Source organism: Tenebrio molitor, chromosome 1 (genome assembly GCF_963966145.1).
Source record: "Tenebrio molitor chromosome 1, icTenMoli1.1, whole genome shotgun sequence".
NCBI lineage: Eukaryota > Metazoa > Arthropoda > Insecta > Coleoptera > Tenebrionidae > Tenebrio > Tenebrio molitor.
The window spans coordinates 24,131,776-24,148,719 of record NC_091046.1 but is presented as its reverse complement, the minus strand read 5'-3'; the positions used below and the strand labels follow the sequence as shown (position 1 = coordinate 24,148,719).

The 16,944-nt window shown below is 33.5% G+C and overlaps 1 protein-coding gene across 3 annotated transcripts in view; it reads left to right on the top strand.

Moving 5' to 3' along the window:
• The window catches only part of Nmdar2 (NMDA receptor 2), a 268,077-nt gene that overhangs the window by 151,872 nt on the left and 99,261 nt on the right, over positions 1-16,944 (top strand). For all 3 annotated transcript variants that reach the window (XM_069037427.1, XM_069037444.1, XM_069037436.1), the window contains exon 6: positions 3,140-3,383. In XM_069037427.1, the coding sequence (XP_068893528.1) occupies positions 3,140-3,383 (244 nt within the window). The remainder of the gene's footprint in view (positions 1-3,139; positions 3,384-16,944) is intronic.

Sequence of the window (16,944 nt, the reverse complement as noted above, 5' to 3'; positions counted from 1 at the left end):
TGTCAGATTGTCATGGCCAAGCGTCGTTTTTTTAAAGTTGGAATACATTATTATACAGTGTGGAAATTACTTATGGAATAAATTTAATACATAATTTCAAAACTAATGACATTTGTCGAAAACGCTGAAACAGGTCAATTTTTATTTCTCGTAATACTTATTCTAAGTTACTTCACTTGCTCATGACGTCATCCATTTTTGAGCTATGACGTCATCACCATTTTTTAATTAATGACATCCCCCACTTTTTTCTTCTCTTTCTGATGGACCTGCGTACTACCTAAATTATGAATTAAAAAATTTGGTAACTTACAAAACAATTTTTTTGAGAAAATGACAAATTTTACTTCAAAACTGTAATTTCTATGTGGTTATTTAAAATCAAGGATTTACTTCAATAGAAAAAACAATTTAGAAGATTTACGACACAGAATTCGCGCTGAAATTAAAACAAATTAGCCCTAACATTATTGAGCGCGGTGTACAATGTTTACACTCCTGCGTCAGTGCTAAATAGTTGGCGGGGGGCAATTTCAACATTTGCGTTACATTTTATTGTTAACCTTAGATATTTGTTTGTTTTTGTTTGAGGTCAATTAAATTTTTTACATTAAAAATTAAATTAAATGTTTGAAGTAAAATTTGTCATTTTCTCAAAAAAATTGTTATGCAAGGTACCAATTTTTTAATTTATCATTTAGGTAGTAAGAAGTTCTATCAGAAAGAGGACAAAAAAGTGGGGGTTGTCATTTAAAAAAATTGGTGATGACGTAATAGCTCAAAAATGGATAACGTCATGAACAAGTGAAGCAACTTAAAATAAGCACTATGAGAAATAAAAATTGACCTGTTTCAGCGTTTTCGACAAATGTCATTAGTTTTGAAATTACTGAATTTTTTCCATAAGTAGTTTCCACACTGTTTATACTTTTGTCAAATTATTTACGTTCATTAATTTCAACTTTGAAGAGTAAAATTAGTAAAATAAAACTGCTTGTTGTTGTTCAAACAGTATGCATTACGTAGTTTCATTAATGATTTATTACAAAAATAAAAATTAGCACCAAATCTGCAGTGGATGATAATTGATAAGTTAACAGAGGGTATAATTTTTACCATGCAATTAATTCCCTATGGCAACAGTTAAAAAACGCATAAGAGGTCAACCAAAAACTGTTGATTTACAAAACACGCGAAGAAATTTTCAAGATCGCTTGGGACATTGTCTAGCAGTCGAAGGAAAACACTTTGAACAATTCCTTTGACAATTTCTGTTAACTTGTTGAGTTATTTGTTTTTTTTTTTAATAAGATGTTCTGCCTTCCAAAAGGTAATTTAATCATAACCCCGAGGAGATCTCGCTATTTATTTTTTAAATCAAAGTGACAAAAGTCAAAAGTGGAGATGATCAGGTGCTGGTTGAACCGACAGGGACGCTATTCTGGCGACCGCTCGACGTACTATTATCCCAGCGCGCTAGAAATAGAAACGGGTGTTTTTTTTTAATTTGGCGTCGAAGTAGGCGTTGAACTGTCGATTGTGAACGCACTATACAGGTTACGGATCACGGAAGCTGTTTAACTCTTACGCTTTTACACGAGTGGTGCGCTCTCAATCGACTCTCCAACGCCTACTTCGACGCCAAATTTAAAAAAAAACACCCTTTATATTGCAAAGTAAAAATGCCTCGGCAGGCAAAAATCGCAAAACTGACTAGGCTTGAAAAGTGACACTTTCAAGATCCAACTGCATCTTGAAATGATCCATGTTCTTGACGATTTCAGGAAACTACTATTTTCACAACTTTTTCGACAGTTTAGGATATTGAATTGTAATCTATCCGATAGTTTAAAAAATCTTCCAACTTTGTTCTAAAAATGGTTTGAATATTTATGTTCGATCGGGTTTAGACCGGGAATTCTGGCAGGCCACGGTTCTGGAACCGTTTTTGTTGCTTTACCTAAATGGTCTTCATCAGCCAATATTTCAGCAAGATAACGCTCGCCCACATACAGGGTGTTGCAAAATTAACGTATTCCAAGTCGGGGGTCTTGTAGGGAAAAATCTCAGGAATCTCGAAAAAATATAAGGGGGGTCTTTACAAAGATATATGGGTCTGAAGGTTCAAACTTTTCATCATGTTTTCTTCAAATAAAAAATATAAATGGTTGACATTCATTTTAAAATATGGTGAGGATGATTATGTAAAATATTAAAATATAAATGAAAAGACATTTCTTGAAAAAACAGCTTTATCTTGAAAAAATAAAAGTTTTATTTTTCCAATTTTTGTTCAAAAGGGAAGTACAACATAGCTAGAATATTAATCAGGTACTTTTGAACAAATATTGGCAACTTTGATATTTTTTTCAAAGTGAGCAATTTTTTTTAAACATTTTTACTTGGTCAACAGGATTTCCCCTACTAAGCTCCGAATTCGGAATACGATAATTTTAAGACATCCTGTATAGCCAGAAGAACAGTATAATTTTTGAATGAAGCTGGTGTCAACATATTATAGCGACACATGTTGTTTAACGGTGTTGACTGGTTCTAACGGGTGACTATTAAAATTTTCACTTGGAGTTGGCTTTGAACGAGTTTTTATTTTTTCTGTTAGTTTAGACATACGCAAGAACGAACGACAAGTGACAGTCAGTACAATTGAAACATAACCAAATTCAGAGAAAAACATTTATTGAAATGTCAAATTTGTCAGTGTCTAAGGTGCAACGGAAAACAAAGAATGATCCATAGCCAACCCTAAGTGAAAATTTTAATAGTCACCCGTTACAAAAATTTATTAAGCTGATTACGTTATACAACATACCAGTTGTAGAGTTTTGCAGTGTTTATAATTGTTGCAATTATAAATTAAAAATGATATATTTATCATAAAAGAAATTGATTTAAAAAATTCGACCTTAGCTTTAGTGTGTTTATAATTAAACAGAATAAAAATGTCAAAATAAGAACATCGGGACAAAATTTTCAATGCTTTTTAGACAGAAAATTCAGTTTTAAGTGTTAAAATTTTTTGTATACAATTTAGAAACCAATGGTTGAAAGACATTTTTAATTGGTATTAAACATTAAACGTTAAATATCGAAAAATTATTAAGAATATTTTTTATTAAAGGGTTGATACTACCTTGGCTCATCGAAATGGCAGCTTTTACCAGTGTTGTTCAGGATTTTGCATAGATCTGCTACAAAAATTTTCTGAAGAGTTGGGTTTTACGTACGAGCTGGTTCGTGTTGAAGATGGAAGGTGGGGAACAAACGATAATGGAAAATGGAATGGTTTAATAGCAGATCTGGTTAATAGAAAAACAGACATGGTGATGACATCTCTTATGATTAATGCTGAAAGAGAAGCTGTGGTGAGTACTTTATTTTTGTGTTCTTCGTAAAAAACGTCTCAAATGTAATTAATCAAACAAGTGAAAATTGTTTTATAACTCCATTCTCTATCACATCAACAGAAACAAAACAAATAAAACAATAAGGCCCGTTTATTCACCTTCAAGTAAATTTATCTGGCCAGTAGTTGCTATGATTTAGAATCTGCTATTGGTAGATCCATGGTAATTAATTACCGTTCAAATAAGTTACTTGAAGGTGAATAAACCGGGCCTTAATCTAACAACCAGACAAATGTTGTAAGTAGGTATATTTTTGCTGTCTGTTATAACAATAGTCAGTAGTCATACGATAAAGATAACAGCTAAAATCTTAATTTTATGCTTAATGCGTTAGCGTTAGCGTTGTGACGATTCGCGGTTGCATCACTAATCCGGCGATTTAACGACATTACGCTTTTTTATTTCTGAAAGGCTGCAATGTGAAATGCAAATTTTAATTATAAATGATTTCTTAACGTTATTTTTATGAATCACCCAATTTTGGATAGAATATTGGCATTTGTGAACAAATATTTGGCACATACGACATACATATAGCGAATACGAACATTGTAGGTCGATGAACTGCCACATATCAAAGTGAAGAGTAACCGCCTTGAGCTACGAGTATGCAGTCTCCCATCCTTCGTTATCGAAGAGTTGTACTCGTCTAATATGTAATGAATGAAGTGATGGGGAAACAGGAAAATTTTAACGATTGAATGATATTATCATTTATAATACCTACCACAAGTAGTCCAAATCATGTCGACTATTCCATTCACCTGTCATTTGTTGAAAATGGACCAGTAAAAACACAATTTTACACATTTGTTAGGTACCTTGGTTTCAAAAAATTGGACCGAATATTCCCACTCGTGAAAATTGATCGGTAATCCCACTAGTGATCCCAGCGATAATTTTTAACAAATGAATGCAGCCTTGAGAATTGCTTCCAAATGGACTCACGTGTCATTTTTGTGTTGTTGGAAACATTTTCTTCGATTTCTGCGTTAATTTCTTCTTCCGATTTGCTGCCAAATTGCCAAAGTTGGTTCATGGAATAGCCCTCCGAATACAACTCGTAATCTAAATTATGTAGACTATTTTTCAAACTGGTTTCACTCATTCAATTGTGCTTGGGAATCTCACTCGTGCTGACGCACTCATGGATTCATTCCCAAGCACAATTGATAATTCGTGACCAGTTTGAAAAATAATCGACATAATTTGGACTACTCTTGGTATTATACAGGGTGTCCCAAAATTGGCGTACAAACTACTTACTACCGTATCAAGGATGTTTAAATATACATGAAAAAAATATGGAAACATTTTTCAGACACAAAAATAAATTATTTTTATTATTATTATTAACGGCAACACAATGTAAACAAAGATATACTCGTAGATCATTACCTTGCAATGTTACCGTAGTGGATTTAAAATAATTTTTTCGATTTCCAAAGCTTCTAAATTCTCTATTATATTATGCAGGATTAGATGTTGATAGTGAGTGATCTTGTATTTTGTGATAATCAGGCTTATCATGGTGACCATTGGTTATTTACCAATATTGAAAGGAAAGCAACATTGGATATTAATATTCTCTATTATGGTGTCCACATTAAGTGACCTTGGTATCCAGAACTGATATACAAAATGAGAATTATGAACATCATTCTTAACTGTCAATTTAAACAAATTGCGACTATTATTAAGCATACAATTAGTTAGTAACGTACAGCTTTTCTAACCTCTTAAAGGTTAGAAAGTGAGCGATTACTCGTGTAATGGTGGAAACAGGAGTCAGTAATGAGTCGTAAGCGGTCACTCAGTCAGTAATGAAACCCATAACTGACCTGTGGTGGCGCTACCGTCGCACCAATCGCGAAAATCTCTGTACGTTTTTCTCTATTTTACTATCGCACATTTTGTTTGTTAAAAAATGTAAGCAAATGTCAATTTGGTTTGACTTTTGTGAACTAAAATTTAATACAACCTCAATCGTGCGTGCCTACTAAGTTTTAATATTTTGCCGAAATAAACTATAATATTACGGAGGTTGTTTTTTATTTATTTTTTATTATTATAATGTTGCTTGTTTTATTAAATAATTGATTGTCAATAAAATAGTATACAAACCTCGGCGAAAGTCCATTCCTGTGTCTCGAGAACTAGTTCACCTCGTGGACAAACCTCTCGGTAAACTTATTGTTCTGTCGACAGCAATGGAACACTTTCCTCCTCGGTATGTAATATACTATTAATACTGTTTATTTACTGGAAAGAAATATTCTCTTGGATACACAAAATCAGAGAATGTGATTATTAGGTCGGCATGAACTGATGTCTTCAATAGTCTTTACATAAATGGTTACAGAGAAACAATTGAACGTAATACATATGGGAACTATCTTTACTGAACTCGTAGGCTTTCAACGACTCTAAGGGCTAAGGCAGAAATACTTGTTCAGTGGAGTATTACATTCCACACTTTAATGAATAAAAAAATTTCCCATACGGTGTGAACTTTTAAAACAAATTGTAAGTAATATAGGGTTATTATAAATGATTATCCCATCGCAGTTGGCGCTGGTGACGTAGTTGAATGTGCCGCAAACCTCATAACATGAGTGAGATTAGTATCGCCGATAGGTGGCGATACTGGCGGTAGCGGAATTCTGTCTATCAGTTTGTCTAACGTTGCGAGGCTGACGGCACATTCAAAATTTGTGTGGGTTTTCGAAGCCAACTGCGATGGGACAATCATTTATAATAACCCTGTATGTACAATGGCCGGCAAAAAAAAATAGCCATCACTTTTGTGTAATTAATGCTTTTTTGACACTGACATTTAAATGATGGCTAATTTTTTTTGCCGGCCATTGTACGACTATGTAATAGTATGTATGTAGTTGAAAACAAATCATTTCACCCTTGTCGAATAAACGTGTACTCTACCGAAAAAGATTAAAGAATATTATTGACTTACGCTGTAAACTGTTCGTGTTTTTTTTCTATAATTTACGAAAGTTTAACAGCGTGTGACTGATTAGTGATTAGTAATTTTAATTGTCATGGATACTTTTGTAAATGGCAACCATTTAGGTTATTTTAATACCACAATAACTTATATGTGTAGATAAATAATTTATTAAAGTCCTTTAATAAAATTTAAGCGCTTCACGAAATATATAATTTTTATTAGACTAATTCAATCTTTATAAGTAGGATATAACTTTAAATGGTTTAATTTTATTTAAGTTAATTACAAACACTTAATGTTGAACAGAAAATTAATGTGCAATTCCTGCACAATGTCCCTATTATATGTATAAATTATTATTCAATAAAGAAACTTGACGACAAATGAAAACAAATTGAAACAGGTATATACAACCGAAAATACTTCCGTGCATCCAGAGCATCTGAATGTCTACATTCGGACATACGTATAAAATTCCAAAGACTTCTTTCAGCCAAATAATTGTTGATCTCACGGTATTATATGTTTGTTAACATTCTGTTGATTAGTTGTCAAAAGATGCAAATTACTTCTGACTTAATTTTACTCGTAGTATGCATTAACGTCAATGCACATAATTTCCAATGATTTTATATCAACAATTTTTTCCATGGCATCACAAGCTTGACACAGAGCAAGTAAATACCATGTGAGCAACAATAACTGTTTCAGTTAGCAATACAAATTTTTAGTTGAAATTGGCAAGACTGTGAATTGTACCTATTTCCGGTTGATTCATTGTCATTATTGATAGCTGACATAAATTTAAATGTCTTGCTTTTGGAATATTTTATTGAAAAAATTGTGTTCTTGACGAAAATAACGAGTGGCATTATTCTATTCAAGCAACATACAACCAATTTCAGGAAAAATTTCCTGAAGTGGTGATTACTTTCCTTGTATTTAAACAGCATAGACCCTCTACACTCACTGAGGATGTGATCGAAGATGTTAGACTTAGAATTGAGCAAAATCCTAACAGCTCAGTGAGAAAACTTTCCCTTCAAACAGGTTCAGGTTTGATCCTTTTTTTCTAAACCAACCTCCTTAGTAAGAATCCCATATATCCAATATCCATCTGCAATAATCCTAACATTTCTATTCCTTAATTTACAGGCATATCGTATGGAAGTTGTCGTACTGTGCTAAGAAGTAAATTAAAATTGCATCCATATAAATTTACCATGGTCCAATGCCTAACTTCTCCTGATCAAGTACAACGAGTTCGGTTCTGTAACTGGTTTAACCAAGAAATCAATAACATCCTTGACCATACTTTCTATTCCGACGAAGCGTGGTTTCACCTGGATGGCTATATCAATTCACAGAATTATCGTACTTGGTCTAGTGAAAATCCCCATGTTACTGTTGCAACAAGTTTGCACCCTGTTAAAGTTGGCGTTTGGGTTGCAATGTCTCGGCAGAGAATAATTGGTCCATGTTTCTTTGATTTTACTATAAATTCTGAACGGTACGTAAATCACATTTTGGAACCTTTCATTAATCAGTTGGATGATCAGGAGCTGCAAAACGAATATTTTCAGCAAGATTCTGCCACAGTACTTATCTACATACATCTAATCTCACAATGGAATACCTGCAGCAATTTTTTCCAAATCGAATCATAAGCAGAGGAATTTGACCCAGCAGATCACCAGACCTTATTCCATTACATTTTTTTTTTATTTGGGCACCTCAAAACTAAAGTGTTCAGGAAAGTTTTGCACACTGTTGAAGAACTGCAAGCTGCAATTACTGAGAAAATCGCCAACGTTACACCTCAAATGTTAATTCGGGTATTTGAGAACCTAAACAGGAGAATTAATTTATGCCTGGAAAATGACGGCGGTCATAATTAAATGCCTTTTCCTCGCTCTAACTTGTTTGTTTTTAAAAACTCCTCATTTTTCAATAAACCGTTGATTCATATCATGCATAATCTAATTTTCGGCGATCTCTTCTCAATGCCTTAATCTGAATCGGCACAATAATCCTTAAAAGTGGTAATGCAGTATTCAAATGAAATTTGCCAACCGTCTTTGAAATTGGAGGCGTCCATGGGAGAAATCCAGGTACAAGGGTTTTAGCATTCTCAAATGTTCGTTCCTTGGAGCCCTTGCTGTCGGGGAGTCTCCGCTGGTGTCCACCACTCTCAATTAACTGTGATCCGGCGCAGTGCACAAAATTAAGCCACGCCACCTATTAATGGGGTAATACATCATTGACAAAACAGCTGACATGTGAGAAGAAATCCTCATAAGTCTTATAAAACCTTTCATTTTTACGATTCCCTATATTGTATAAACTGTCTAAAATAGTTATTTGTATCACTAGGCCAGTAACGGCACGTTTGCGGGTGCGAGTAAGTTTGCGGGTCGAGGCGGATAGCCGAGGCTTGCAAATGCGAGTTCTCGCAAAACCGTTTCCGGACGTGTGATACATACACAAAAATGTTTGTGCCGACTTCTACGGATATTTGTTAAATAAAAGTTAAAGCACTTATTTTAATAATTGCTATTAAGGACTTTTTTTGTGTTGGCAACACTTAAACATTTAAATTTTAAAATCAATATTGCTGTTGTTTCTTGATATTTATTAATTAACTCGGTTTTTTTTTTTGACATTCTCCTGAAACATTTGGTATAATGGATACACCAGCTCATAGTCGAGAAGTCGCTCAATACGTAATTTTCGTTAATTAATTTTAGTTAAATATTGCTTCTTTGGGGTTTGCACGTTATTGTGAATAGAAAAACATTTTTAACGAGGTATGCACAGAATTAACATTGACGCTTGACAGAATCCTGATAACACATGTCAACCGAAACCAATGATAACTCAAAATCTCTACTTTTTGCCGGACTAGGCCGGATACATGTGTTTTTCTGGACGATTTCGAGATCTATAAACTACCAAATCAAGAGTCCTGTGGAATTGTGAGGCTCTATTATTTTATTGTGTTGAACTATGTCGAGCCGTTAAAGCCGTCAAATCAGATGTCAACAGTCAAATGTAAAATTATTAAATCTTAGCCTCAGTTGTTTTGCTTGTGATTTTCTATATTCTAATTACTTTTCATCTTACAACAGTCTTTATTAAAAACCTGTCATTAATGAATTTACATAACCTCTGTTTTTCTATTTGGTGCCACAATATGCTACAGAGCGGCAAAAATCAAAGATATTCGTATTCCACACGCCTTTTGATATACGTTCGTTTATAGACACTTTGTACAAGGGTCGACCGAAAGATTCCATGAATATCGCGTGGGATCAATTTAATAGGGGTGACAATTGAAATCTTAACAGGATCACATAGTTCACATCTCAAATTATTTTAATGCTGTTCGTGTTCATAAATTCATTTATTTATTCAGCTTAGTCACTTGACTATTAGCCAAATTTCAATTCACAGACCCCAAGTCAATTGTCATTCATTAAAAACTTTAATCAAACATCTAAAAGTCTTTTACTAAATTCACTCATTTATTTATACCTTTTGTTGGGCCTAAACACCACTATACAGGGTGTCCCAAAATTGGCGTACAAACTACTTACTACCTTATCGAGGATGCTTAAATGTCCATGAAAAAAATATGGAAAAAATCTCCGACAAAAAAATCAATTATTTTTATTATTATTATTAACGGTAATACAATGTAAACAATAGTTATTTGTATCACAAGGCCAGAAACTGCACGTTTGCGAGCATGAGTACGGTTTGCAATACGAGTCGATAGACGAGTATTGTAAGTACGAATGCTCGCAAAACAGTTTCTGGACGTGTGATACACAAAATTTTTCGTGCCGTCTTCTGCGGATTTTTGTTAAATGGAAGTTAAAGCACTTGTTTTAATAATTGGTATTAGGGACTTTTTTTTGTGTTGGCAACACTTACATTTAAACATGTAAATTTTAAAATCAACATCGCTCTTGTTTCCTGATATTTATTAAATTTAATTAATTTGTTTTGTTTTTGACATTTTCCTGAAACATTTGTTGTAATAAATACACCAGCCCATATTCAAGAAGTGGCTCGAAACGTAATTTTAATTAATTAATTTTAGTTAAATATTGCTTCTTTGTAGTTTGTACGTTGTTATAAATAGAAAAACATTTTTAACGAGCCATCCACAGAACAAACATTGACGTTTGATAGAATTCTGATAACAAATGCCAATCGAAACCGATGACAACTCGAAATCCTTACTTTTAGCCGGACTAGGCCGGCAATGCATGTGTTTCTGGACGATTTCGAGATCTGTAATTTACCAAATTCCGGCCGGAGGCACGAAAAGATATATTCGTACATCATTACCTTGCAATGTTACCGTAGTGGATTTAAAATATTTTTTTCGAGTTCCACAGCTTCTAAATTCTCTATTATGCAGGATTAAATATTGGTAAAGTTTGTCCAGCGAGAGATTGGTTGACATACACACCCACACACACACACATACACACACTAAATTCTACGTAGAGGAAGTAGTACCTAGCGCACGTAAAATTTGAAATATATCCTTCAAGTAGTAACATTTTTACCCTGAAATTATGCTCTAATTAATGTATTCTAGTGCATTTTGTAGTGTTGGGTTAATTTAATACAATTTAAAATCTCCCAATCTCTCGCTGGACAAAGTTTCTAAATTCTCTATTATGCAGGATTAAATATTGGCAGTGACTGATCTTGTACTTTGTGATAATATGTACGACTAGAGGTAGCTGTCATGACAATTTCATACATATATTTCAAAATAATTGACGTGTTAAGTGCCACTTTCAAAGACCGCCAAATCAGCAAATAAGTCCAATAGAATTTTTTTTAACATTTTTCTGACGTTTACGGTAATCTCTTCTACACCGTAGTGCACCGTTAGTACGCCATTTTTGGGACAGCCTATATACAGTGAGTTTTTTTTAAGACTGGCCATGCTAATTTTTCAACCCCCTGTTAACTTTTGTTCCGATGAAAATATTCAAACCATTTTTGGAACAAAGTTGGAAGATCTTTTAAACTATCGGATAGATTACAATTCAATATCCCAAACTGTCGAAAAAGTTGTGAAAAAAATATTTTTAGCGCGCCAAAAGCGTCCAAAATTGGAGATCGTCAGGTGCTGGTTGAGCCGACAATTGGCTGTTATTCAGTCCAATTCTTAACGTTCATTGGTTCTTTGACACGTGCATTGAATTCTCACACTTATTTTGACAGCGATTTGCTTTGACATTTTAGGAACTAGAAAATGTCAAAATTTCAAATTTCTCACTAAAATTCGTTTTACAACCAACCGAACCTGTTACACATTGCTAAATTTTAGGTGGTGTTTCAATAGAAATGGCAGAGCCTATACAGTGAGTTTTTTTTTAAGACTAGCCATAGGGTTTTACATGCTAATTTTTCAACCCCCTGTTAACTTTTGTTCTGATGAAAATATTCAAACCATTTTTGGAACAAAGTTGGAAGATTTTTCAAACTATCGGATAGATTACAATTCAATATCCCAAACTGTCGAAAATGTTGTGAAAAAAATATTTTTTAGCGCGCCGAAAGCGTCCAAAAGTGGAGATCGTCAGGTGCTGGTTGAGCCGACAATGGCGCTATTCTGGCGGCCGCTCGACGTACTATTATTTCGGCGCCCTAAAAATATTTTTTTCACAACTTTTTCGACGGTTTGGGATATTAAATTGTAATCTATCCGATAGTTTAAAAAATCTTCCAACTTTGTTTCAAAAATGGTTTGAATATTTTTATCGGAACAAAAGTTAACAGGGGGTTGAAAAATTAGCATGTAAAACCCTATGTCCAGTCTTAAAAAAAACTCACTGTATACGATTACATACTTGTTAAATAAAATTTAAGTGTTCGTGTTCGATCCTTTTTTAATTTCATTTTAAACTCTTCCAGCGGTACGGTCTCTCGTAGAACTTTCATTAAATAAAAATACAACGTAGAATCAATAAATACATATTTTTCTATTTTGCACCTATAACACAGTCAGTATAACACCCAAACGGGTTTCGAAAAGGAGCTCTTTTCGATACGCGTTTCAGGAACATTTACTTAAATGTTTAATGTTGGTAGTGACTCATAGTGAGTTGTTGCTACGTGATCACTGCATTTCACGACACTTTAAATTCAAATCTTACAATTGTTCGTCTATTTACCAACGTTACCAATCCTTATATTGGCCAAATATAATTTTCCCAACATTATGTTTTGAACTTTTTTTAAATTTAAGGGCAAAATAGAAAAAATATTGTATTATACTCGTTTTATAAGCCATTTTGTCGCACATGTTTGCTTTGCTCCTCGTGCTCTAAAAAACGCGTGCGACAAAATGATGTCTTATAAAACTCGTATAATAAACTGCCTCCCCATTGAAAAAATGGAGTATTTGAGAAAATGTGATAATTTTAAAGAAAAAAAGTCCTATCTCAAGCGATAATCCAGAAAAGACATCCTTAACTTGAGCACCATCAAGGTAGGATGACCAGGGTTTCCAAGGCAAAATTGTCCTTTGACTGTTACGATATCAAAAATTATTTTAGGTGTCTAGCAACCTTTCCAATTTTTTAGTAAAACCTGAGGACGAGCTTCTGGGATTGTTGAAATTGAAAACTTTACAACTCGGTTATGTGAGCTATAGGAAAATTAGTTTTATGCACCTTGGAGTCTCTTTTGCTGTCGGCACATGCTTTTCAATGGGGAGGCAGTTCTGGTACAGGCTGTATAGTGTCCTTTTAATATCGAGCGATCAAATTAATTTGTAATCGAGTTGTCCATGAATCCGAAAACGTATGTCGTTACTTCAAGTCCACGCTCTAATAAACACAACGCGAAACACAGGTTAGGTCTTGAGAGTTGATATTTTTTGTAAACTGTTGCAACGGGGGTTAAAGTTACAACGAATTTAATTGTATACCCAGGATCAGGATATGACGAAAACCAAATCAATTTTAAAAAAGTCTTCAAAATGACGTAAGTTTAGATCCCACAATTAAGCATATTAATGACAAAAGACATACAGATTTAAATCCAGGAATGACTCGATAACGAATTAATTTGATCGCTGGATATAATTCCATAAAATAATCTAATAAGGGGTAAGGTCGGAAGGCCGCGCAACTCACTCAATAAATTCCCATTTACCAATCTTTAATAAAATTATGGACTGATCTAGGAATTTTTTTTATTTATTAATTTCAAATAATTTGAAAAAGACATTTGATGTGTTTTTAACAATGTACAGTTAATTTCAAAATTATAGAGTACACCTGAAAAATCAAGAAGCCGATTTATTACAGTTTCTTCCACATGTCATATTTTTATTCTGTGGCGGTCGTGAAAAAGTAGGTAAGTCAAATAATTTCAAAAATGAGTTAACGATGTTTACACCTTAATAATAAATCATGGAATTAAATAATGCAGATTTTCACAGTTTAAAATTTACTTATATTGAAAGCAAGTACAGGTAGAAAGAAGTTCCTATTTAATTACAGGATTTTAGGAATGATGTGGAATTTTGAATCGTTGCCCTGAAAAATTAACATTTTCGACTTACCTACTTTTTCACGACCGCCACAGTATTTAAATAGGTTAGGTAAGTTTGACAACATAAAACGTCGCAGATATTTTAGAACACCATTTGTCTGTTTTATCCTCTGCACGGTGCTCTTCGCGATGTTGTTATACTGGGCTACCCTCCGGATCGACCACCCTTCTAATTTGGAAAGAATAAGCACTTTCGTGTTTTCGGTTAGATTAGGCATTTTATTTGTCAAAATTGAGATTGATCATTAACAAAAAATGTAAGTGCATTTCACACTATAAAAAATTAGGTGTACTCTATAATTTTGAAATTAACTGTTTGTGTAGGGTACCCAGCGTGTATTCAAATAACTATAACGATCCAGACACAAATATGCAGATATTTAAACGTAACAATGTAACGACCTTTTACTACTGGGTGAACAAAAAGGACTGTTTGAGTTGGCAATACAAGCATTTTGTTATTCGGCTGTTTGCAATACTGCAACCGGATACGTCTTTTGACAGATATTTGACGTGAAATCAACAGCGACAAAATTGTAGATTACGTATGTTTGTAGGTATAAAATCAAGAGCGCGTTCATATAATGGGCGAAAGTAGAGTGTGCGGAATATCACGTGATTGCAGTGTCACATTATGAACGGAATCGAGTAAACGCGCGTTTTTTTGTTTTTGTAAATGTCAACATTGTCAACTCACACTTAATTGTCATTTATTTAACCACCCGCTGAAATGAAGATCAACAGATTAAAAATGCAATTTGATGAAAGAAAAAGAAAATTAATTATTTCTGGGGCAATTTGTTCTGCAAAAAAAACTTTTTTCCGCTATAAATTTGTTACCAAATTAGTGAGAAAAAAACGCACTCCAACCTTGCTATACCATTTAAAAGTAAAAATCAGTACTGCCAACTCAAATAGTCCTTTTTAATCACGCTGTAAATATCTAATCACTTCTAATAAATACATAAATGCTCGTTTGACCAAATTTTTATATTAAACTAATTCTTTTAGGGCCGGTTTCACCAACGTTAAATAAAGTTAACTGTAGGTTAAAATGCTTTGTTACTTTAGTTACCTATTGTTACAACAATGTTTTCGTACATTTTAATCCGGCTCTTAAATTTTTACATTAAACTAATTAAAACGTTGTAAGTACCGGATCAAGAAGGACTGTTTAAGTTGGCAATACAATTAAGAACATTTTTTTATTCTGCTATTTACAACACTGCAACCGGATATGTTTTGTGCGTTTATTTGACAGATATCTGACGTAGCATTAATAACGACAAAATGGTAGGTTATGAGAGTAAAAATTAACGGCAAAAAGAAATCAAAGTTGGAATTCGGAATAATAATCTAAAAATTAACTAAAGGAAATTCTCGAAGTGCTCCCCATTTTGCTCTAAACTCAAATTTGACTTGTCACTGATGCGGTTGTCAGTGTGAAGCCGTCAACAACCGGAAGTTACTCCTGTTGTAACATTTAAAAATAAAATTTAACATTACCAACTTAAACAGTCCTTCTTGATCACCCCGTACATACTCGTGCAACAATTTCGTTTTGGATCCATATTTAAACGAAAATTCTATCGTGATTTAAATTTAAGATAAAATATATACCCCCAGTCTTCAAACTAGCATTCGAAATAGGTGCAAATAAACAACCCAAAAGAGATTTAAAGAGTAGCATGTAATAAAATTTCCCACACAAGTCATAAATTCCACAAAGTTATGTTACGTTCTCAGCATAAATATTTATATCAAATTGCACATTTCTGTTAATATATTTTCGAATATGTAGGTAACAAAAAATAAAATTCTAACGGTAACGGATACACACGTTATGTCACAATAAAAGTATTGTGCGTTCATTTAAATTTGTCCTCAAAGTTGGCGTTGGAGAGTCGATTAAGAACACACCACTCATGTAAAAGCGTAGATTAAACAGCTGATCTGTGGCGCGCCGAGGGATGTAAGGCGCGAATGCTATAAGGGACTTCTCTACCTTGGTTTATATACTATTTTTTTCACTAGTAGATACATTAAAACCCGTTCTGATAATTTATATATTAATACGTGAAGGAAAAGCTTTTACCCCTTTAAGCAAACTGTGCGCACGGAGGAGTGTGAAATTTGGCATGGTTAAAGGTTATGTGGAGGAGAAGTGCAGAAAGATAAAAATTTATGTATAATATACAGGGTGTCGTCAAAACAAAGACGAGTCCATAGCTCCCTTATTTATAGGAGGATTTTAATTATCTGTACACCAAATGGTTGTGAATAGACTACAAAATGGCCTACTAAATTCACGTAAAGCCCCAAGGGCTTCAACGTTAAACTGTAAAAAAAAACACATACTTTTTTTAGTAGGTCTGATAGAGATTTTTATTCTGAAAACAACGATGTATGACATGTATTATCTCAAATGAGAAAAAAATTTAAAAAATAACACTACCTTTTGAAACAAATGTATAAATAATTAAAATCCTCCGATAAATAAGGGAGTTATGAACTCATCTTCTTTTTTGGGAACGCCTGTAGGTTACAAATACCTACATTAAATCAAATTAAATAAAACATTCATTGTTTACGTTCATACACTATAAAAAATTAGCGGAGTAAATGCGGAGTGAATTTGGAGCGAATGCGGAGTGGATGATTTGTAACTGATTTAATCCCCCCGCAGTGAAATCCACTCCAAGAGAGAGTTTATTTCGACCGCTGGGCGACCTCTAGTAATTACACTGGTCTACAGTGAAAAAATATTCTGAATAATTTTAACTAATTTTTGCTTGTCTACCCATGCTGAATAGGAGTTGATAAGTAAAAGTCATTTATTAGTTTAAGTTTTCACGATACCTGATATCAATGATATCTTCCAAATTTAACGATCCTAACTTCCTTGAGCTTGGTAATACTGATATTTACTAGTTAGTTGTCATCAAATTTTGAAAATATTGT